The sequence below is a fragment of the Gorilla gorilla genome, chromosome 8 (genome assembly GCF_029281585.2).
Source record: "Gorilla gorilla gorilla isolate KB3781 chromosome 8, NHGRI_mGorGor1-v2.1_pri, whole genome shotgun sequence".
NCBI classification, from domain to species: Eukaryota; Metazoa; Chordata; class Mammalia; order Primates; family Hominidae; genus Gorilla; species Gorilla gorilla.
This window is the reverse complement of record NC_073232.2, coordinates 132,755,682-132,777,695: the sequence shown is the minus strand read 5'-3', so window position 1 is coordinate 132,777,695 and position 22,014 is coordinate 132,755,682. Positions and strand designations below refer to the sequence as shown.

The window sequence follows — 22,014 nt, the reverse complement described above, 5'->3', positions numbered from 1 at the left end:
TGTGTAAAGAAAGTATTATGTATTATCATGGGAGCCGGCATAAGACTAAAAGACCACACACAAGAACGTTAACTGTGGTTTTCTCTGGGTAGTAGGATCATAAATAATCTTATTTTCTATCCATTTTCTCTGTGTATCATATAAGTTTCCTACATCAAGCCTATGCTTGTTTCATAATTTTACCAAATAGTTGACTTAAAATAAAAAGGAAAAATTCCAGCAAAGATAAGTTGTTTAAAAGCTGTGGTTTTGGAAGAGGTGAGCTTCAGCTATGAGGGTAAAGCAGGCACCCTGAACACCTCCCTTCCTGGAAGATGTGCCAAGTATCTGGGCCTGGAAGCTGCACCTGGGGAAACAGGCCAGACTCCACCAAGGACCCTTCACAAGAAGGTGGGACAGTCAGCTCTAGGCATGGGTCACGATGAGAAATGAAAACGTGGAAAACTTTGGTATGTGTCCTGACATTTAGCCAAATGAGCACAAACCCACACAAGCCCACTGTCACCTTTGCCATCTCCCTCCTTGGTCCAACCCTGCACAGCCTCTAAGTGGCAAAGTGCAATGCGGGAGGGCCAGGGGCCACCCATTCCAGGGATCTGGTGGGGTGGCAGACCCAAAGGACATCTCAGTGAAACTCCTGACCCCTTCCTTGTTGTGTGTCTTCCTGGAGAAGAAACTTGTCCTTCTTGAGTGACTCATGCCCTCCTCAACTTGTCCTCTGAGATTCTCTGCATGTCAGCCGGACAAGCCATGGCCCCTGTCTGCTGTACTCAGGCCCAGGAGATTCCCATGGGGACAGCCCGTTCCTCCAGTAGGCAGAAGTGTGATCTGAAATCCCCTCACTGCAGTCAATTCATTCACTTGGTATTTCCTGAGCATCTACTATGTGCCAGGCATATATCAGGGGTGACAGAGACAAGGTGAACACAATAGCCAAGGCCCCTCCTCCCAAGGGGCTCACTGTAGAGAGGGGCAAATGCTTTCCTAGCTCAAGGCCACGCCAGGAAATGACACCCAGACTTCTTTCTCTCTGACACTGATTCTTATACAGAACCTGACTCTGTTCAATGTGGCATCAGACCCAGCTCAGTCCAGACCAAGAGCTGCTTTCTGATTTCCCATCAGAGGCAAGAGTTTGTGATTTCCAGCTCAGCGAGCAGAAAAATGGGGGATGATTTTCAAAGCATCTTGCTCAGAAACAAACAAACAAAAAAACTGACGATGGGAACACTTCTTTCTGGAGCACAACTTTCACAAAGTTCTTTTCTTCTGCTTTTTTTTTTAACTTGAAATAATTACATTTAATCCAAAAATTATTCGACATACCTTTAGATTCTCTGAGAAGGAAAAAGAAAAGCCTCAGGCAGTAATTCCAAATGCTGACATAGCAGTAGAGAAGTTTTTTTTTCTTTTCTTTTCTTTTCTTTTTTTTTTTGAACCGTTCTGGATTAATTCAAAGCAGGCACCTCACATTCTTAAGAGGAAAATGAAGACCATGATTCACTCTTTCGGCATGAAGTACACAGATAATTAATCAAGCTTCGTCCGAGCCTCTTGATGTTTTTTACATTGGTTATTCTAAGGCAGACACTGTTTTCCAACAAGTCTGCTGACATCCAGGGAGAGATTGGATTTAAGAAAGAAGCCAAGATTATGGCGAACTAAGATAATTCTTATAAACAAGTGGCTCTCACAGGCAAGACAAGGTCAGGGTGACAAGACCACTGGGAGAGGGCACAGCAAAACACAGTGCTCTAAAGACAGGGGCAAGAAGAAGGGTAAGGAAAGCTTTAGCCAAGCACCTACGAAGGCAATGTAAGGGCTTACATTTGTGGTGTTCTCCCTGCGTGCCAGGTACTACTCTGCTAGCATTTGTGCCCTGAGAACCCCATCCAGTAGGCACTATTTCTACTATCCTCTTCAGATTAGTAAACTGAGGGAGGAGAGATTAGAGTAATACAAGTAGAGGTAGAGGCAGCATTGAGTCCCACACATTCTGGCTCCTGATGCTTGGATCATCACCACTAGACTGGATTGCATCTGAGTGTGGGTTTGTTATGACCCGCAGTGGGCGGGCCAGTATGTGGAAAGCTGGGGACAAAGTATCAACCCACCCAACTGCAGCAACAGAGCAACGGGAACAAGGAAGTTGAAAGTCAGCCTGGACTCTAATTCCATCTGTGCCACCTGTTGGCAAATGACTATGGGCAAATGACTTTCCTCCCCGAGCATCAGTTTCCCCATTTATAAAGTGAGAAAAATGACAGCATCTACATCATGGTGGTGTTGTAAGGTTTAGATGAGATAATTGCACATACAGCATAAAAACGTTACCTGGCACAGAGTAAGCACTCAACAACAACAACAACAAAAAGAGAAGAAGCAGTTGCTATAACTTACGGAAAAGAGTCCAAAGAGCTGGCCCTGGGGCTGGAGAGCTGGAGGCAAGGCCTGCACAGGGGGCACAGCTGGCCCCAGGCAAAACGTGTCCCTGATGTCCTCCACTCCCTTTTTGCTCTTAGCTCTGAGAGCCACCATTCTTCCCACCCAAGTCCCAGCTCCACTGCAGCCCAGATCTCCAAGGGCCCTGCTGTCCATGCGGACAGTGGTGATGCAGGCCCATGCCATTATTCATCTCCATGTTCCCTGGGCCCGGCTGTCCATGCGGACAGTGGTGATGCAGGCCCACGCCATTATTCGTCTCCATGTTCCCTGGGCCCTGCTGTCCATGCGGACAGTGGTGATGCAGGCCCATGCCATTATTCGTCTCCATGTTCCCTGGGCCCTGCTGTCCATGCGGACAATGGTGATGCAGGCCCATGCCATTATTCGTCTCCATGTTCCCTGGGCCTGGCACAGTGCCTGACACCGTAGGACCCAATCAATGCGTGTCCGAGGCTGCAGGAGTGGAGGAATGGAAGTGATTTCAGACACTATCTTAAGTGAGATTAGTGGACACTGTGCCCCTCGCCCACATCATGCCAGGACAAGAACCTGGAACAAAGAAGGTGAGTGTTACCATCTGCAGATATTTTTCCCAAAGTGCAGCTATTCCCAGTGTGACATGTGGTGCCCTCTGGGTTTTCAAGCTGGTCTTCATAGAAAAAACACCTCCAGGAACACCCACCCCTGAACTTCAGGTTCCATCCCTTTTCCCGATAGTTAGAATAAAATCCACAGGAAACCTCAGGCCAGGGAGACCATTGCAGGAGAATACACCGCCCAAAGGCCGGGCTCACTCATCATCTCGTGTTGTTCTCTGGACCTGTGAACATGTCTGTCTCATGCATCCCACAGAAGTATGATAAATACACAGAAGGGAACTGCCAGGACTTCCTTTAGAGCAAGAGTTTATTGTAATAAAGAGCAGCTCTCCCAAGTAGCTGCCCCACAAAGCCTATCTAGAAACATAGCTGCATTCATATAACCCCCAATGAATGGGAAAAGGACAAGGCCAAATGTGCAGAACCCACCCATTATTAGGAAGGGAGGAAGTTCCATGCTAACGCAGGCCTGTGGGGCCAAAAGTCAAGACATTGAGGTGCTGGGCCCAGCTCTGCCACTGAGCAACAAGGAGGCTCTGAGTAAGGCCCTTGGTTAAGAGGGAAAAAAAGAAAAATCTTCTTAAAAAAAAAAAAAAGAAGGGAATGGATATAATAATCCCTAAGGATTCTCCCAGGGAGCTGCTGGGTATAACATCATTCATGCTGGGGGCCATCTGGTGAATGTCAAAGCCCCACTTGCTCGGGAATTGTCAATCCCCTTTGTATCCATGATTTCACTGAAGTCATTACGGTCATTTAATTATAAGAAAGCCTCACTACCAGCCCCTTTCTTCCCCTTCCCCATCCAAATCTGGTGTAAATTGTTTCAACACATTAAATACTCAATTTAAAATTTTCACTCAAAACACTGTCATCTTATTTATTAACAATGTGACACTGGGTGAAATCTTTAACCTCTCTAAGCTTTGAATTTCTCATCCAAAAAAATGAAAGCATTATAAAATTCCTACCTTATAGAGTTGTTTGAATAGTCAAGGGGTAAATTGCCTTAACTATGCCTCTGCCTGGCATATAGAAAATACTCAATAAATATTAGTTATTACTATCATTGTTCTCATCATTATCATATCATCATCTCTAAAGCCAAACAACCCCAGTTTGCTATTAATGAACAATATGATTTTTTTGTGTCAGGAGAAATAAAAGCAAAGCATCAATGTTTCACATGGGTTTTCATAAATAAAGCATTAATATTTAAACGTCTAATTTAATATGTTCTCATTATATGACTGAAGATTTTTTATTGGTCCAGAAGAATGAATGAAAACATAATATATCCAGGAACCAAGTATTTCTATAATCAAAAAATAAATAAAAATAAATGTGGGACTTCCATATAACTGTCATCAGTATTATGTACATTAATTCAGGGCTGATATTTCAAACAGCACATCACAGAAAAGTAAATTCTGAGCTGAATTTTGTAAAACAGGTAGATTTTAGATAGACAAAGTGAGGTAATTTGAAGGATAACTCAGAGAACCATAAAAATAGTCATGGTAAAAGTAAAAATGGATAAATCATAAATTTTTTTAAAATATAAATTTGTATCTAAAAAATGTAAACCTGTGTCAAAGAAAAACTTTTAGATCTCTTTAAAGAGACATCTAGGTCAAGATGGCTGATTGAACTCATATATTTTGTCTCTCTACCCTCCTGAAACACTACTGAAAAGAATAAAAACATAAACATAAATCCATATACAGGTTGAAGAGCTTCAAAGAGTACCAATCAGCAAAGCAGAAGAGAAAAAAATAATTATGCAAAAGATAAACCAGATAGAAATAAAATAATACATAATACAACAAAGAAGAAACCTCCATGTAAAGGAGGTTAGCCTCTATATTAGTTCGTTCTCACATTGCTATAAAAAACAACCTAAGACTGGGTAATTTATAAAGAAAAGAGGTTTAACTAGCTCATGGTTCCGCTGTACAGGGAGCATGGCTGGGGAGGCCCCTGGAAACTTACAGTCATAGCAGAAGGGCAAAGGGGAAGCGAGCACATCTTCACCTGGCAGCAGGGGAGAGAGAGAGTGAAGGGGGAAGTGCCACTCACTTTCAAACAACCAGATCTCATGAGAACTGTATCACAAGAATAACGAGGGGGAAGTCTCACCCCATGATTCAGTTACCTCCAACCATGCCCCTCCTTCAATATGTGGGGATTACAATTCAACATGAGATTTGGGTGGGGATGCAGAGCCAAACCATATCAGCCTCAGAAGGGGAACCCAAGTTCTGTGTATAAATTTCCTTCAAATTATTTGGCTAACTCAGAAATTGCAACGTGCAGGAAAAGACTATAAGAACCCCAGTGGAAAGTAACAGTCACAGTCTAAAGAGCCAAGCAGAGATTTCAGCACCTAGCCAGTGCTAGGAGATACAGTCTGGGGTTGAAATTTATCCAACTTAGGCTTTCTACTGAAACCTCAGAAGGGCAAAACCGTAGGAGTAAAAACCATGTCCCAGATTAAGGAATACAATCTTGGAAAAAAAAAAAAAAAGATAGATTTGCCCAACAATAGCCTAGAATTAAAGTTCTGAAGACTAAAATGACCCAAAAGTAAATTAACCGCATGCCAAAACAAAATTCAATACTCTTAGGGAAAAATAACAATCCAGAATCTCTACAATGTATGTTTCACAATGTCCAATATATAATAGTTACTAGACATGCAAAGGAAGAGAGATAATGTGACCCACAATCAACAGAGAAAGTCAAAGGTATAGATCATCTTGATGTGGGAATTGGTGGAAAGGGATTTTCCATTATAAATATGTTAAAAGATGATAGGGAAAGACGAACACAATGGATAATAGACGGAAAACTTCAACAGAGAAACTAAATCTCTAAAAACCAAATGAAAATTCTAGATCTGAACTCATGAATATCTGAAATAAAACATTTATTGCATGAACATACCAGCAGAATAGACACAGTAGAATCAGTAGCATAAAGAATTAGTGAATTTGAAGACAAGTCAATAGAAATTATCTTAAACTGAGCCACAGAGAGGGAAAATACTTTAAAAATAGAATAGAGCATCCAAGATCTGTAGGACATTATCAAACTGTCTAATATATATGTATATGTACCTGAAGAACCAAAAATACAGAAGCAACAGAATTGGGTAGAAGAAATATTGGATAAAATAAAGTCTTAGGACTATTTAATTGATGAAAGACATCAAACCATATCTCCAATAATCTCCATGAAAAGAAATGGGAAAAATACAAATGAGACCAACCTAGACACATCACAATCAAATTGCTGAAAGTAAAACATAAACAGAAAGTTTTAAAAACAATCAAGAGCAAAAACGCATTACATTCATAAAAGCAACAATAACAATAGAAGCTGACTTATCATCAGAAACAATGGAATCCACAAGATAATGCAAAGACATATTTAAAGTGTTGAATGATGACTGTCAACTGAAAATTCTACATCCAACCAAAAAATCTTTCAAAAATAAAGGCAAAATAAAGATATTAATAATTTCAAGAAAACAAAAGCCAGGAGAATTTATTTCCAGCAATCTGCATTATAAGAAATGCTAAAGGAAGTTATTCAGGCTAAAGGGATACAATCCCAAAGGGAAAAACCAAATCTAACCGAACTGATAAAGAACATTGAGAATGATAAATATGTTGGTAAATTTTTTAAAATCTTAATTTCTGTGAAAGTATATTGATTGCTTAACGTAAAAATAATTGAAATGTTTTATGAGATTTATATATAGAAGTAAAGTCTATAACAATATACCACAGGCATGAGAGAAGAAATGAAAGTATGCTGTCATATGATTTTTACACTGTACATGAAATGGTATAATAAATGACACAGGGAAGATGATGGTAATAAGTAAAAAGTGCATATTATAATTGTGAAATAAACTACTAAAATTTTTAAAGAGATATAGCTAACAATTCAATATAGGAGGTAAAATGGAATACAAACAAGTATCTAACTAATCTAAAAGAAGACAGAAAAAGAGAGACAAAGAACACATGCAACAAATAGTAAAAGGTGGTAGATTTAAATTCAACCATATTAATAATTGTATTAACTGTAAATGGCTTAACCACTCCAATTAAATGGCAGAGATTGGCTGGACAGATAAAGTTAAAAGGTATAACTAAACGCTATTTACGAGAGCCATATGTTAAAAATAAAGATACAGATAAGTTGAAAGTAAAAGGATGGAAAAAGATAACCTGTGCAGACTTTAATCTCAATAAATATAATGTAGTAATATATTAATGTTAGATAAAGTAGACCTTAAGATAATAATATTAATACAAAGACAAATAGAAATTTTATAATAATAAAAGCTCAAGCATCAGAAGGAGATAAAATTTAAGAATACTAACTAGAAATATAGAGATAGAAATTATGACATCCAAATTACTAAAGTAAAAAAGGAGGGTAGCAAAGAACACTTGAGCTAGTCAGCTAAAGAAAGAAACAAAGGGGATAAAACATAAAAATAAAGCACCACAAAAAGAAAACACATAATAAGTTGGTTTTAATAACACAAAATATTAGTTACTTCCAAAAAACAATGTGAAGGCTTTAATTATTGTTTGACAGAGATAGCATACCTTCAAATTAAAAAAACCAAATTAAAAGAATAAGACTATAGAAAATTTTAATAGCGTGGCTAACTTCTTTTAATATATTTAGAACTTTGCACTCCCCAAACAGAAACTATTCATTATGTTCAAGCTATGTAAATTTACAGCCAAAAAAATGACTATGTATGTGGCCACACAGAAAATCATAACCAGTTATAAAACACAGAAATCATACAAGCCACAGTCTCTGGTCTCAATACAATAAAACTATTTTAGCACTATCATTATCCGTCTTAAAGGCTAGGAAACTAAAGCACAGAGACATGAAGCAACCTACCCAAATTATAACCAGTAAGTAGCAGATTTGTGTTTAGGTATCCTGGCACTAGAGCCTGAAGCCTTAACCACTGTACTCTACTCCTTCCCAGTGGGTCGAGTGGGGTGAGTGCGGGGGGGCAAATTTTCCCTACAGATATCTAAAAATACTATGAAATTACAATAATTAAAATGTTAATTGAGACAATACCAGGCAAATAGATATTCAGAATAGAATTTAGTTGCAATCCCATAAGATGCAAGAAAATAATGGACTATTCCATAACCGACAAACCATTTGAGTGGGACAAGTAACAGATAAAGAACCAAAACATTAGCAACTTAAAATTAAAGAACAAAAGTGTAAAATACTAGATAATACAGAAGAATATTTATGTTTTAGGTGGGAAAGGACTTTCTAAATAGGACTGAAACTGAAACCACAAGGAAAGACTCATAGATTTAACTACATAAAATTAAAACTTGTATACAATAATAGAAATTACAAAGAAACTTAAAAATCAACCATAGACATGGAAGAATATTTGCAATACATGAAAGAGAAGATTAGTATTTATAAGGCATAAAGCACACCTATACCTCAGTAAGAATAATTCAGAGATCCAACAGAAACATAGATAAAGGAAAAGACAGATATTTCACTGAAGAAATACAAATTGCCAATACGCTTGTGAAATGATGCTCAACACTAAACACAGAGAAATGCAAAGTGAAGCAAATGTTACATTCCAGGCCATGGCAGAAATACAAAACATCCAACATTGGCAAGGATGCATAATGATGGACACCTTCACATAACTGTGGTGAAATGTAAATATGTGTAGCTCTTTGGGTGGACAATTTGGCAGTATTCATCTGAATTTAAAATGTACGTGGTCTTGACCCAGAAAATTCATTTGTAAGAGTTTATCATGCAGCAATACTTGAACAGGTGCACTACAACATACACAACAACTGCAATATTGTTTTTCATAGCAAAAAATGAAAATACCCTAAGAGTCCATGAATAGGTTAATACAATGGAACACCACACACCCAGTAAAAAACAATGAAGCATGTGTTTATATATATAATATCTTAAAGAGATAATGAGTTTAAAAATTAAGCTATAAATAAAATGTGTTTCCAGTAGTTTTGTTAATTATATACAAATGTGTATAAAAAGTGAAGAGAATGGAATAGGCAGAGAAAGTTGAAGTGGTTCCAGGAGCCTTATACTTTTTGCATTACTTTAATTTTCACAAGTATTTTATAATCCTGAAAGAAATGTAAGTGAGGAGAAATACATTCATTCCCATCACATTCATTGTGGTGTAATTCTTCCTAGTATTGGCCCAAATCAGACATACTTCAAATAGTTGCGGCCAGGCACGGTGGCTCATGCCTGTAATCCCAGCACTTTAGGAGCCCCAGGTGGGCAGATCACAAGGTCAGGAGATCAAGACCATCCTGGCTAACACGGTGAAACCCTGTCTCTACTAAAAATACAAAAAATTAGCCGGGCATGGTGGCGGGCGCCTGTAGTCCCAGCTACCTGGGAGGCTGAGGCAGGAGAATGGCGTTAACCTGGGAGGTGGAGCTTGCAGTGAGCTGAGATGGTGCCACTGCACTCCAGCCTGGGTGACAGAGCGAGACTCTGTCTCAAAAAAAAAAAAAAAAAGTTGCAGTTCCGAGGTATATTTTTGTATAGTGCTTTTCCTTAACTACTACATCATAAAATTTCACCACGTTTCTTCATGATTTTCAAAATGATTCTTTCAATAACTAGATAATATTCTGTGTGTTCACAATCTACCAAGTCATCTTCAAATGTTGACCATTTGAGTTTTAATAATTTTTATTTGACAAATATATTTACTTTGTTTTGTATGGAACACAGCAAAAAAATCTTTATATGTGAGGATTTTGGTGTCTCTTCCATTAGTGCCTCCATGTATTTTTTACCAAGAATTCTAAGTCAAAGGGCAGGAATAATTTTATGGCTGTTTATGTACTGCAATATTGCTCTTCAAAACAGTTGTACCCATTTACTATTCCACCTGAGCAGCCGATCACATTTGAAAACACAAACTTATACATTCTGGATAGTAATCTTTACTCTCTGATTTTTCTTAAATATTTTAGTTGATAAAAAATGTAGAAAGGTTGATATTTTGACACATTGTCACTTTAAATATTTCTAAAGCAATCACAAAAAAATCATTCAGTGCCCTATCCTGGAATATTTCACTGGCCTCTCCTTTGTTCTGTAACAGAAAACATCTATATTGATTTTTCTGATTGTGCATGAAAATAATAAATGCTTACTATAAAATAATTTAGACATAAACATTTAAAAAGCAAATATTACATAATCCCATCAGCACAAAATAACCACTGTTAAAACTGTATTATGTATCTTTACAGAGATATAGGCACAATTGATTTTATTACATTACCACATTAAAATAGCATCATGCACACTTTTCTAAGCTGCTTTTATCACTTAACAATTGTTATAAATGTCTTCTCAAGTAAACAAATAACTACCTACTATATAACTAACTTTAATAGCTGCACATTCTTTCATTGTAGCACATAAAAAGCTTCTACTAATGTACACTCATTGTTATTTTGTCGTTTTCAGATGCATATCTTGCATTGCTATAGAAATCACAGATTTACATTCTATAATAAAGACACGTACACACTATGTTCACTGCAGCACTATTCACAATAGCAAAGACATGGAATCAACCTAAATGCCCGTCAGTGATAGACCGGATAAAGAAAATGTGGTACATACACACCATAAACTACTATGCAGCCGCAACAAAGAATGAGATCACGTCCTTTGCAGGAACACGGATGGGGCTGGAGGTCATTATCCTTAGCAAGATAATGCAGGAACAGAAAACCAAGTACCGCATGTTCTCACTTATAAGTGGAAAGATAAGAACACATGAACACATAGAGGGGAACAACAGACACTGAGGCCCACTAGAAGGGGGTGAGTGGGTGGGAGGAGGAAAAGGATCAGGAAAAGTGACTAATAGGTACTAGTCTTGATAGCTGGGTGACAAAATAATCAGTACAACAAACCCCCATAATATGAGTTTACCTCTGTAACAAACCTGCATATGTACCCCTGAACTTAAAATAAAAGTTAACATAAAAAAATCACGGATTTAAAGTGTGTCAGTTTTTGAACTTTTGTTAGTTTTCTGCTCATATCTGTTGCCTATTTTTCCATTGATGAGCTCTTCTCTTTTCTTTTTAATTGGTAAGAGCTCTCTGATGGTGGCGGATGCCTGTAGTCCCAGGTACTCGGGAGGCTGAGGCAGGAGAATGGCGTGAACCTGGGAGGCGGAGCTTGCAGTGAGCCGAGATTGTGCCACTGCACTCCAGCCTGGGCGACAGAGCAAGACTCCGTCTCAAAAAAAAAAAAAAAAAAGACCTACACATATACTTATATACTGGCAATTTCTTTTTCTTGGATTATGATTCAGATGTCTCCTAGGAAATTTCTAAATCCTAGTTGAAGGCTCAGCTCTTTGCTGCACTTTTGAGATCTACACTATTTCATTGTCATTATTACTACACTGTGATGTCAGGCATCTTTTAACTGACCTGTATCTCCACCTCAGTTCTAGGAAGGAGGGAGGTGGAGGAAGGAAAAGAGACTGGCCTTAGCACCTAACACATGCCATCTTTGTGCAAGGTACCTGGCACATCTTACATCACCTCATCTTTACAACCTCCCTAGGAGGTGAGATAGTGTACCCGTTTAACAGATGACGAAGCTCAGGCGCATCTCTATAATCAGCAAAGTCAGGGTGTCACTTCTTCACCATGATTTGAGTGTTTTGACCTATAAAACTGGGAATTTCATTCAGTTCAACCTAAAAATAGCATACACAAAGAAATGTGCACTATTCATAATTATACAGCTGCCCAGAAAACTCCCCAGTCTGCCAAGCCCCCTTCCACCACCCTGACTTCTAACATCACTGAACTCTAGAGAAATGGAGCCATAAAGCGTGTGCTCTTTCATGTGACTTTTTTTGTTGAATATGTTTTTGAGATTTATCTCTGTTGTTGTGGGTAGCAGCAGTTGGTTCATTCTCCTGTGCTCCAATTTATTTATTCATTTTACCCATGGATATATGGGATATTTATCATTTTTGGCTATTAAGTGCAATGCTGCTATTGGTTTTTGGTGAACCTATTTGTAATTTCTTGTACATATATACGTAGGGGTGCAACTGCTGGGTTTTTCATCAGAAGTGGGCCATGCTGCCCATCTGCCTGCAGAATGGGACCCATTTGCCAGGCCCTGTCACTTGCCAGGCCCATTGCATGCTTTCTACAAGGTAGCTGCTCAGCAGATGGAGATTACAGCATCATACAGGCTAAATATTGCTTTTAGAGGTATAGCTGGACAGAGAGGCCAAATCCTTCCTTAAGAACTTCTGATGAAGAACCCAGCAGTTCCACCCGTATGTATATACCTACAAGAAATTATAAGATGTTCACCAAAAACCAATAGCAGCATTGCACTTAATAGCCAAAAATGATAAATATCCCATATATCTGTGGGTAAAATGAATAAATGAATTGGAGCACATGAGAACGAACAAACTGCTGCTACCCACAACAAAAGAGAGAAATCTCAAAAACACGTTCAACAAAAAAGTCACACAAAAGAACACACACTTTATGGTTCCATTTCTATAGAATTCAAATGATGTTAGAAGTCAGGGTGGTGGAAGGGGGCTTGGTAGATCGGGTAGTTTTCTGGACAGCTGTACAATTATGAATAGTGCACATTTCTTTGTGTATGTTATTTTAGGTTGAACTGAATGAAATTCCCAGTTTTATAGGTCAAAACACTCAAATATCAGCAATTTCATATGGTTCAAACTAATACTTCAATAAAATATGTTTTTAAAAACCCTCTGGTAAAGAAGAAAGAAACATCTAGCTTTGATTGGCAGACTGCTACCTTTCTAGAAACCAACCTAAATGCTCCTGCCTCCTCTGGCCCTGTTTTTCTGCTGCTTTGTCTTTAGTGGAGACAGAATAACAACTAGTTCCTCCTTTCTGTGGGATAATGTTTCACATTCACATATTGAGAGACTGTGATGAAGCTGCCCCTGGGTTCTGCAGCCCCAGGTCCTCTCAGCCTCCTCTCACTCGTCCCAGGCATCCCAAACCTTGCTCTTAACACCTGTGCAGCTTCTGGTTGAATGATGACAAGGGCCCACTGGCAGGCAGCAGTCTTGTCTGAAGGAGCTTCCTCACTGTAAAAACAGTGTTTCTAATTCATCCACATAGAACAGCAAGATAATATTTTTTAAAGAAGCACTATTACCAAGATAATGTTTCTATTTACAAATGCTATCATTGAAAAATAGAGGTAGTGAGCTTTTATGAGCCTTGCATGTGTCACAAAAGGCATAATCTTTACAACTAAATGAGATACCTTTATCCACAAGTTATGAAACCATATGCTTCTTTTGCAGTGCCGGGAGCATTTATCTCCCTGTGGGAAAACATCCATTCTCAGAATTCTGGGTACAGCCAACTCATTTTACAGTGGCAAGTAGTATTTCAAACAGAAGGATGCCCCATTTATCAAACAAGGCAGACACCTTCCCAGGGAGGGGAGAAGAAACACCTGGGCGCCATTGCACAGCATGCACAGATGGGCTGAGAGGGCGCCTGATGAAAAGCACTCCCTGGACGTGGCTTCTAATTGAGCCCTGTGTGCGAAGTTCACAACGGGGACATAGCATTTTCCTTATGTTATGTTATCTAAGAACACAACATAGCATTTTCTAGTATGTTATCTAATGCAGCTATGCTGTTAGCGCTTTAATTCGATGTCCTGGAACCACTGTTGCAAAGGGCCAGCAATTGAAGCCACTGCTGAGAAACTGCAAGGCTGAGACCAGCCCACCCCATCAGACAGCAAGCTCTGGGGTTCCAACTCATCCGACAAACTCATGGCAAGGTACATCCCTCACTTTTGAGGCCTAAAAGGAATCATTAGAAATACACTTCCAGGAGTTTATTCTTGTCTAGAAATCCTGTGGTAAATCATTTGTAATAAGAACATCATTAGACACCTATGGTGTTTCTCTTCAGTGTATATTATGGATTCATTTCAACAAAAGGATAATAATAATAACATCACCATTTGCTGAGCACCTACAATGAGCTGGATACTGTCCCATTTAATACTCACAATACGTCAATAAAATATGCTTAATATGGTTCAAACTTATACTTCAATAAAATATGTTTTTAACATAGTCTTACATTCACAAATATGATGGACATTCCCATTGAACAGAAGGAGGAACAATGACTGAAGATGGATAAATACTTTCTCCCAAAGCTCACACAGCAGGTAAGTCGCAAACCAGGATTTGGTTAGGCACAATGGTTCACACCTATAATCCCAGCACTCTGGGAGGCCAAAGCGGGAGGATCTCGTGAGCCCAGGAGTTCAAGACCAGCATAGGCAACATAGACCTCATCTCTTCAAAAAATAAAATAGCTGGCTGCGATGGCACACCTGTAGTCCCAGCTACTAGAGAGGCTGAGGTGGGAGGATTGCTTGAGCCTGGGAGGTTGAGGCCGCAGTAAGTGGTGATCATGCCAATGCTCTCCAGCCTGGGAGACAGAGCAAGACTCTATCTATATATACAAAAAAAAGAATCCTCTGGGGCCTGTAAGAGCAGGGCCCAAGGAGATGGCTGGAGCTGAGGAGAAATAGCTATGGTTGTGCCACTGCACTCCAGCCTGGGCAACAGAGAGAGACTCTGTCTTCGAAATAAAACAAAACAAAATAGGATTTAAGCCCTGGTAACCTGACGCCAAAGGCCACTGTTGTAACCACTGTGCTGTGCTGCCATTCTTAGACACTACATGTATGTAATAGGGATTAGCAAGGGTGGCGAGAAGTTACCAATTTTTGTGATATGTACCACAGGCACTTAAAGTACCTCATCTAATAAAATCCAATGAAGTATTAGCTCCATTTCCTTCATGAAGAAACTGAGGTTCAGGGATTGAAGGCAACTTGCTAGTTAGTGGCAGAGCTGAAACGCAAACACAGACCTGCCTGGCTCCAAAGCCCGAGGTCTTTTGTTATAGCTCTTTGCCTCAAACAACTCATTTGAAACTTGTTTCTAGAGAGCAAGCAGAATGATTCTGAATGTATTCATTAGATAGAAAGGACTGATGGTAGAGTAGCCAATCAACCCCAAAACTTCACTTAACACCAAAAGTCCCCCTCCCTCTTACAAAGGCCACTCTAGTGACAGGGTTCTACAGGCCCACCGCCTGCTGCCTCCACCCTGCGGTGCTGCCATCCATTCGCTAGACTGCACATAAGTATTTCCCAAAGGCAGTGGATGGAAGGAGCCCCTGTTCAAAATGCAGATTCTGAGGGCCTCGATCTCTATTTTAATTCAGTTAGCCTGACCTGGGCCCCGCGTAATCCTGACGCAGGTGTTCAGCAGGCCGTCCGCCCCTTCAGTAGCTTTGCTTTGGACTGATGCAGAATGCTTAGGTCTGTAAAAATGATCCTGGGAAATTGAGTCAGGAGGCACCGACCATGCTTGTGCCAAGGCTAGGCTGGGAGCAGGGGAAAGCAAAGAAATTAAAGATGCAGATGGCTGACCACAACGCAGTGCAGACAGTACTTGTCCTGGGGAGCTGTGAAGCAGGGCTGTGGCCACGAAGCAGTGTGCAGTCACACATCACAGTCTGCAGGGCCTGTGTGTCCGGCCAAATGGTTCCTTTCCACCCCTGGGCAAACATCTGAGCATGGTACAGTTTTGTTTCAAACCTCCAGGCCCCCCCCAGTTTTGCCTCTGTGGGAATGACCCCTGCCCTGCAGGGCCCTGAGGCCACTTGCGTTCTCCTTCCAGGCTCCCTTCCTGCCACTCCCACACCCATCCACCCCAAAACCCACACTGAGGCCACACTTGGTGACCTCATCTCCACCCAAAATATGCCTCCACACCTCCAGGCCTTTGCCCTGCAGGAATGTCCTTGGGCCTAGGACCTGTACACCTGGCATTCGGTGCTCAGCCCTGGGCAGCCTTCCCTGGCACATGCATCCTCCTTCTCAGTGAAACCTAGCACCTTGCTCCAACTGTCCCCAGCATGGAGTCTTACACTGGGCTCTTAGAGGTAATAGAGATGAATCTGTTTTTGTCGATATTTCAAAAATCTACCTGACATCCAGTGCCCTCAAGCAAGTCACCTGGACCAGGTAAAGCACCAAGTTTCCCTCTGTCTTGCTGGAATTACACCAATCAAAGCGTACCAATGAAGGGAAAAGGAAATGACTATCACAAATGCTTGCACCTAGAAGGTGCCAAATATCCGTCAAGTGGATGAACAATGAAAGAGAAATGTTTGGAGGCAAAAGTTTCAAAGCCAGTAATTGCATTGGAGACAATAACAAATGGTGGCCCACTGTGTACTTTCCCTACTGGACTGTAAGGTACTGGGGGCCACCTGGCCTTCTCTCCTCTCATCCCCCATGCCTGGCAAAGGCCTCTTGCATCCTAAGAGCTCAAAGAAGGATGCTGGATTATCTAAGGGGAGGTAAACACCATTACCTGTGCACCCTGGCATCCTAAGCAGCTCCTAGGGGGACCCTGCAGACAGAGAGCCACCAGAAATGACAGGGAGGGATGGGGAGAAGGGCAGATGGAAGGAAGGAAAGAGGAAGATAAGACGCCAAGGAACTCAAGCCTACAAGTGAAACAGACAGACCATCTTTCCCCCCGTCCAGCACATGAGATCGTCATCATCTTTCTAGGGTCCTTTCTGCAATGTTGTAAATACAGAGTGCTTGAACTAACAGATGTCCTGGGAGATGACAGCCAAAAACGGTGGAAGAAAGCAGCGTATTCCTAGTTTCTTACTACTACGATTGATGTTCTCACCGGCAATTTACTCACCACATCGTACTCTTAAATCTGTGCCATGATCAAATCCCATCTTTTAGGAAGTGTGAACCACCGCTGCCATCCCTCCACCCTTGAGGTGTCATCCTAGCATGAGATTTTAGAGCTACAGTGACAGCTTCCCACACATCACTCCAGGCAATGTGTACTTGCTCTTCTGGAGATAAGGAGTCATGGAAGGAATTGCTCACAGGATGTGGTCAGTTTAGCACCAGTCTGGAAGCCTGGGGCTGGATGTCTTCTGTCTCAGAGGCTGACCACTGAGCGACATGGGGTCAACTGCCTGTTTGAATCAGGGTTATACCTCCTGCTAGCTGAGTGACTTCAGGCAACTTACTCAACCTTTCTAAACCTTGGTTTCTTTGTTTGTAAAGTGGGAATAATGAACAGAATCCAGTGAGATGAGGCTTAAAAGAGAAATCACATGGAATACCTTTTGCATGCAGTTAGCCCTGGACTGACCAAAACTGGCTGCTATTTTTTATGAAGCAAAGGGATTGAGAGTCCAGACCTTGCAGATGGAGCATCTAGATTTAGATCTCAGAGCTGCCCGTGTTAGCCCTGTTACTTGGGAAGTTCCTTAATTTTACTCTGCTTCAGTTTCTTCATCTATGACAAAGAAATATCAATATACCCCCTTCATCAGGCTAAATGGCATATGGGATAGCCTTCATTGGTGCCTGACACACAGTAAGATCTCAGTAAATGATTGCTATTGTACTGGTGATAGTGGTCAAAGTGAGTAGCATGCTCCTAGTAGTGCACCATTGGTCTGCTGGGTGTTAACCAGCCATCTCATTTCTACACTATGTGCTTGCTGAGTAAGGTCTGTTGCTAGCCTTGGCATTTGCAGAAATACTCAAAAGAATCTCTCCTGGAGTCTTGGGTGGCAGCAGGACAGAAGAAGCCCAAAAGTGCTTCTCCTTCCTGCCCTGCCCACAATCCATGAGTATGAGCAACAGGACCTCAAGGCCTACACACTTCATGGTACTAAATACAGCCTCAAAGCTTCACATTTTACTTTTATTTTTCCTAAACACTGGGTTCCTGTAACCAATTTATCTTCTGTTATGTTAAACTTTATAGGCCAGCCTTGATTTGCATTACTCTACTAATTTCCTTCCCAGCGATTTGAAGTCCTTAGGCAGGACTGAGCATCTATGGGTTGGTTGCGGGGGCGGGGGTGCCTGGAGAGCAACCTCTCAGAATTCTGAATGCACAAAACCTCAGCACTGTGCCTAGTCTAGAAACAGAAAAAGGGATCTTTAAGAGTCAGTAAGGAAAAGCTTGCATCCCTACTACCCGTGGGCCCAAAATGCATTTTCTTAGCTCTAACTTGGAATCTTTGAGGAGCATATGGCCTACGGGCAACAGGATCCCTGCTCTCATGCAGAGCAAATGCAGTCAGAGAACAGGCACATCTACAGGTGATGTTTCTCCGGGGGCATAAGTTTGCAAAGAAGCAAGATACCCCCTCTCCCCGCAGATAATTCTTTCATCCTGAGCAATAGGGTAGAAATACCAAGCAAAACTAGCTGATGAGTTACACTGGCTGAATTGGACACTGGCTGCAGCAGGGAAATCGGATTCAGCCTGCCCAGGGGCACTTTCTAAACCCCTGTGCTGCTGAGACCACCATCTTCGTGAGCAGAGGTAGGTACAACCCAATATTGCCATCATTTCCAGTACTGGCAAAAGGAAGAATTAAACTTCCCCCAAAAGTCAGCCTCTGTCAAGGTGCCAGACGCTTATCTGAGAAAACAAAGGGTCATCTGTTTCTGCATGCTCCCAGCCGTCCTCCCAGAAGTCGGTACACGCCTGATACTAACAGCATCTGAACATCCAAGATCTGCCCCCTAGGGAGGCTCGCATCAATAGCAAAGCTGGTTTTTGCAGGTAAAAGAGCCACAAGTTGGACACACTGTTAACAATTTGATAAGAAACCTGGGAGTCATCCAAAAATGCTATCAATGTCCATGTGTGACAACAGATCCCCTATTAAGTAACACAAGAGGGAACTTCAGAGAACAGAACATAAACTGCCTGTCCAGCTTTTACATAACACCCTTAGAAAAAGCAAGACGCGCATAAGCAATAATTACCAAGTTTTCAAATTTACTGCATAGACCATTGTATATTTGTAAACATCTCATAAATATTGGGGGGGGGATATTGGAAGGGACACCTGAAAACTATAAGTATTTTTACATATTGTTGGACCCTTTTTTATCTGAGCACCTGCAACAGCAGTCAAATCAGATAGTGAGATAGTGTAAGAGCCTATCTCACTTTATCTCAGCATTCTTCCTACATTCACCCAACAAATGTTAAATTCTACTGTGCACTGAAAACTAGTTTATCATTTCTATCACATAATAATTTAATGAGGTTTTAGCCTATCTGCCAATTAGAAACTGTCCCCATCTGATCACACAGCAATCACTAGTTTTAACGTACATTCCAAAGGTAGAAAATAGAGTAAGAGAAGGGAAAAGTGTTTTGTTTTTCCAAATGCATCAAAATCCAACTGAAGTTCTCGTTCCTTCTTCCCAGTGAATAACACCAGTGTTCGGGCAGAAGGCGGGAGAGGGGGGCTTGCTTGCATCTGGGGGAGCTCATGGCCTTTTCTGATGGTGTGAATAAATACTCTGGATGAATTTAATCCCTGGTAAAGAAAAACATGCAAGAAAGGGCATTTCTTTCCATGTGTATACCCTGGGCTGCCCAGAACAGAAGTCATCTTTGACACAGCACACCTGCCATGGATGACTCCAGATTGAGGCAGAAATTCAAAGAGGGCCTCCTGTTTGGCTCGGGAGGGCTTTTCCAGAAACAAAAACAAAAACAAACAAATAAATGCATGGCAAATCCAAAAAGTTCATGTAACTTTAATACTTAGAATGTGGCAGAAAACATCCATGGGCAGAGAGGGGAAGAGAATTTGGCTCACTGATGGAGGGACCAGTGCAGGTGTGGGTGCCTAGGTGACAGCAGCTCACGGGAGGCTGTGGGGTGGCTCAGAGCTGGTGTTCTGGGCTCAGGTCTGAAAGGGAGATGCGACAGCTCCCTGCAGCTTGGGCCCTGGAAGTCAATGAGCGGTGGGTCCCTGGGCGCACGGAGGAGGCTCAGACATCTCTGAAAGAACCTGCGCCACCACCCCTTCTTCTTTTCGGGATCGCTGTTCTCAGTGCCAGCCGCTCAAAGCCACCCTGGGCATTTCACGGCTACCCCTGGAGGGCCTCCGCCCCCAAAGCGGACATCGACTGGGCACAGAGCTCCAGGGTGTGTGTATCCCACCCCGGCCTGCAGCCCCTTGACTTCTCAAGCTTCCACAGCAACAGTTTCTCGGTAGGAGAAGCGCCGCAAACGCCCGCTGGGAAAACGCTCGCCAGGACCGCGGGCGCTAAAGCCGGGGACACGGAAGGAGTCTGGCCCGGGGCACAGCAGGGAGGAATCGGAGACGGGGCCGGGGTAAAGACTTCCAACGTGGGCCTCAAAGATCACACAGAAGGAGAAACTTCCCGAGGGCACGGGCCAGGGTGCGCGTCCCTGTTTAGAGGTGCAGCCCTGGATCCCCCGGGCAGGTGGTGCGGGGCTGGCGACAGGCGCGGGCCCGGTGAGACCCGGGAGCAGGTCTCAGCCTCGGCGCGCGGTGGTCGCTCCGCGCCTCGGGTCCCAGGAAGGAGAGAGGAAGGGTCTCTCTTGGTCCCGTAGGACACGTTGCGGGCACTTGGCGGGGAAGGGACCTCGAACCCAGGCCCCAGTGGGAAGCGGCGGCGCAAACTAAGTTAGGGCACAGAGAGGCTTGGTCGGTTGTTCCCCCGCGTCAATGCGCCTGCCCGCGGTGCGCCACTACTTACACGAAGACTCCGAAGAGCAGGGCTCGCACCCCGATCTCAATGGCTAGCTCCCGCATGGTGCGGCCGGAGCAGCTCCCGCGGCGACAGCTGGTGCTCTCCGCGGCTCCCGCAGCTCGGCCCGCGCCGGCTCGCCAGACCCTGGGAGGCGAGGGAGGCGCGCTCCAGGCCGCGGGCGGGGGCGGAGGCGGGCGCCGGGCGGGGGGAGGCGCCGGGGAGGGCTCAGCCTAAACCTCGCGCCTCGGGCTCCGGGGCTCTGGGAAGCCGCCCCGGCCGCTGGCGATGCTGCGGACCCCGCGTCCTAGTGCGGAGCCGGGGCCGCCTCAGGGACTCCCGGCTCCCTCTCCCCAGGAGCCGCCTCCGCGTCCTGGGCCCGCGCCGGGCACCCGCGGCCCGGGGAGGGGAAGCCCGGGGAAGCCCCACCGCCGCCGCCGCCTCCCTGCGCGCTCCCCGCCTCCCCCGCCAGTGGGCGGCCCCTGGGCTCCGCGCCCGGGCAGCGCGCTCGCTGGGACTCTGCCCGCGGCCCCTCTGCAGCTCCTGGTCCTGCCTCCGACTCCTACTGTCCGGGCTCTCGCTCCCTGGCACACGCACGCACGTGGGCATGTAGTGGACGATCGCTCTGGGGATTCTCCAGGGCTCAGGGCAGCCCTGGCCAACCTTGCTCCCGTGTTCGGCCCTCCCTACACCGTTCGAACCTGAAATTCTTTCTTTTTTCTAGGAAGTTCCCCAGAGATCACTCGCGGGCTTCGCTTTGCTCTCAGGAGATGCCAACCAGGGTCCAGGGCTCCGGCACAGAGAGAGGGCAAAGGCAAGCCTGGCTCCCCGCCATGCCACCAGCGCCAGGTGGCCCCTGGGGACCGAATCCTCTCTCCCCCACCACCTGTCCTCCGCCCCCAGCAGCTTGTGGCTGCTGAACAGTGGAATATGAAAAAGCTCCTGCCACCGTCCCTGGCCGGTGTGTGGGAGGTCAGGGTCGCTCGTCGCTGACACAGCGTTCAACCAGCCGTCAGCCAGGCAGCGGGTAGAACCCAGAGCCTCATCCTCAGGTTAAGAGCCAAAAGCCCGACCCTCGCAGCCTAAGGGTCAAGACCTCCAGCTGGAGCCCAGCAGGAGCTTGGATTTGCTTTCCCCAAACCGGTCAGAATTTTATCTACTTTTCTTAGAATTTTGACTTCTTGGCTTCACTAATTTAAACCAAGCAGAC

General features: G+C 43.4%; 1 protein-coding gene across 4 annotated transcripts in view; it reads right to left on the bottom strand.

The window, feature by feature from the left end:
- The window catches only part of PLPP4 (phospholipid phosphatase 4), a 131,761-nt gene extending 110,557 nt beyond the window's left edge, over positions 1-21,204 (bottom strand). For 2 of the 4 annotated variants that reach the window (XM_055353236.2, XM_031015265.3), the window contains exon 1: positions 20,814-21,012. In XM_055353236.2, coding sequence (XP_055209211.1) covers positions 20,814-20,869 — 56 coding nt within the window. In that variant the 5' untranslated portion in view covers positions 20,870-21,012. Of the gene's footprint in view, positions 1-20,813 lie in introns of all 4 variants that reach the window. The other 2 variants (XM_055353238.2, XM_031015263.3) reach the window with 2 other exon arrangements.
- Between the last annotated feature and the right edge of the window lie 810 nt (positions 21,205-22,014).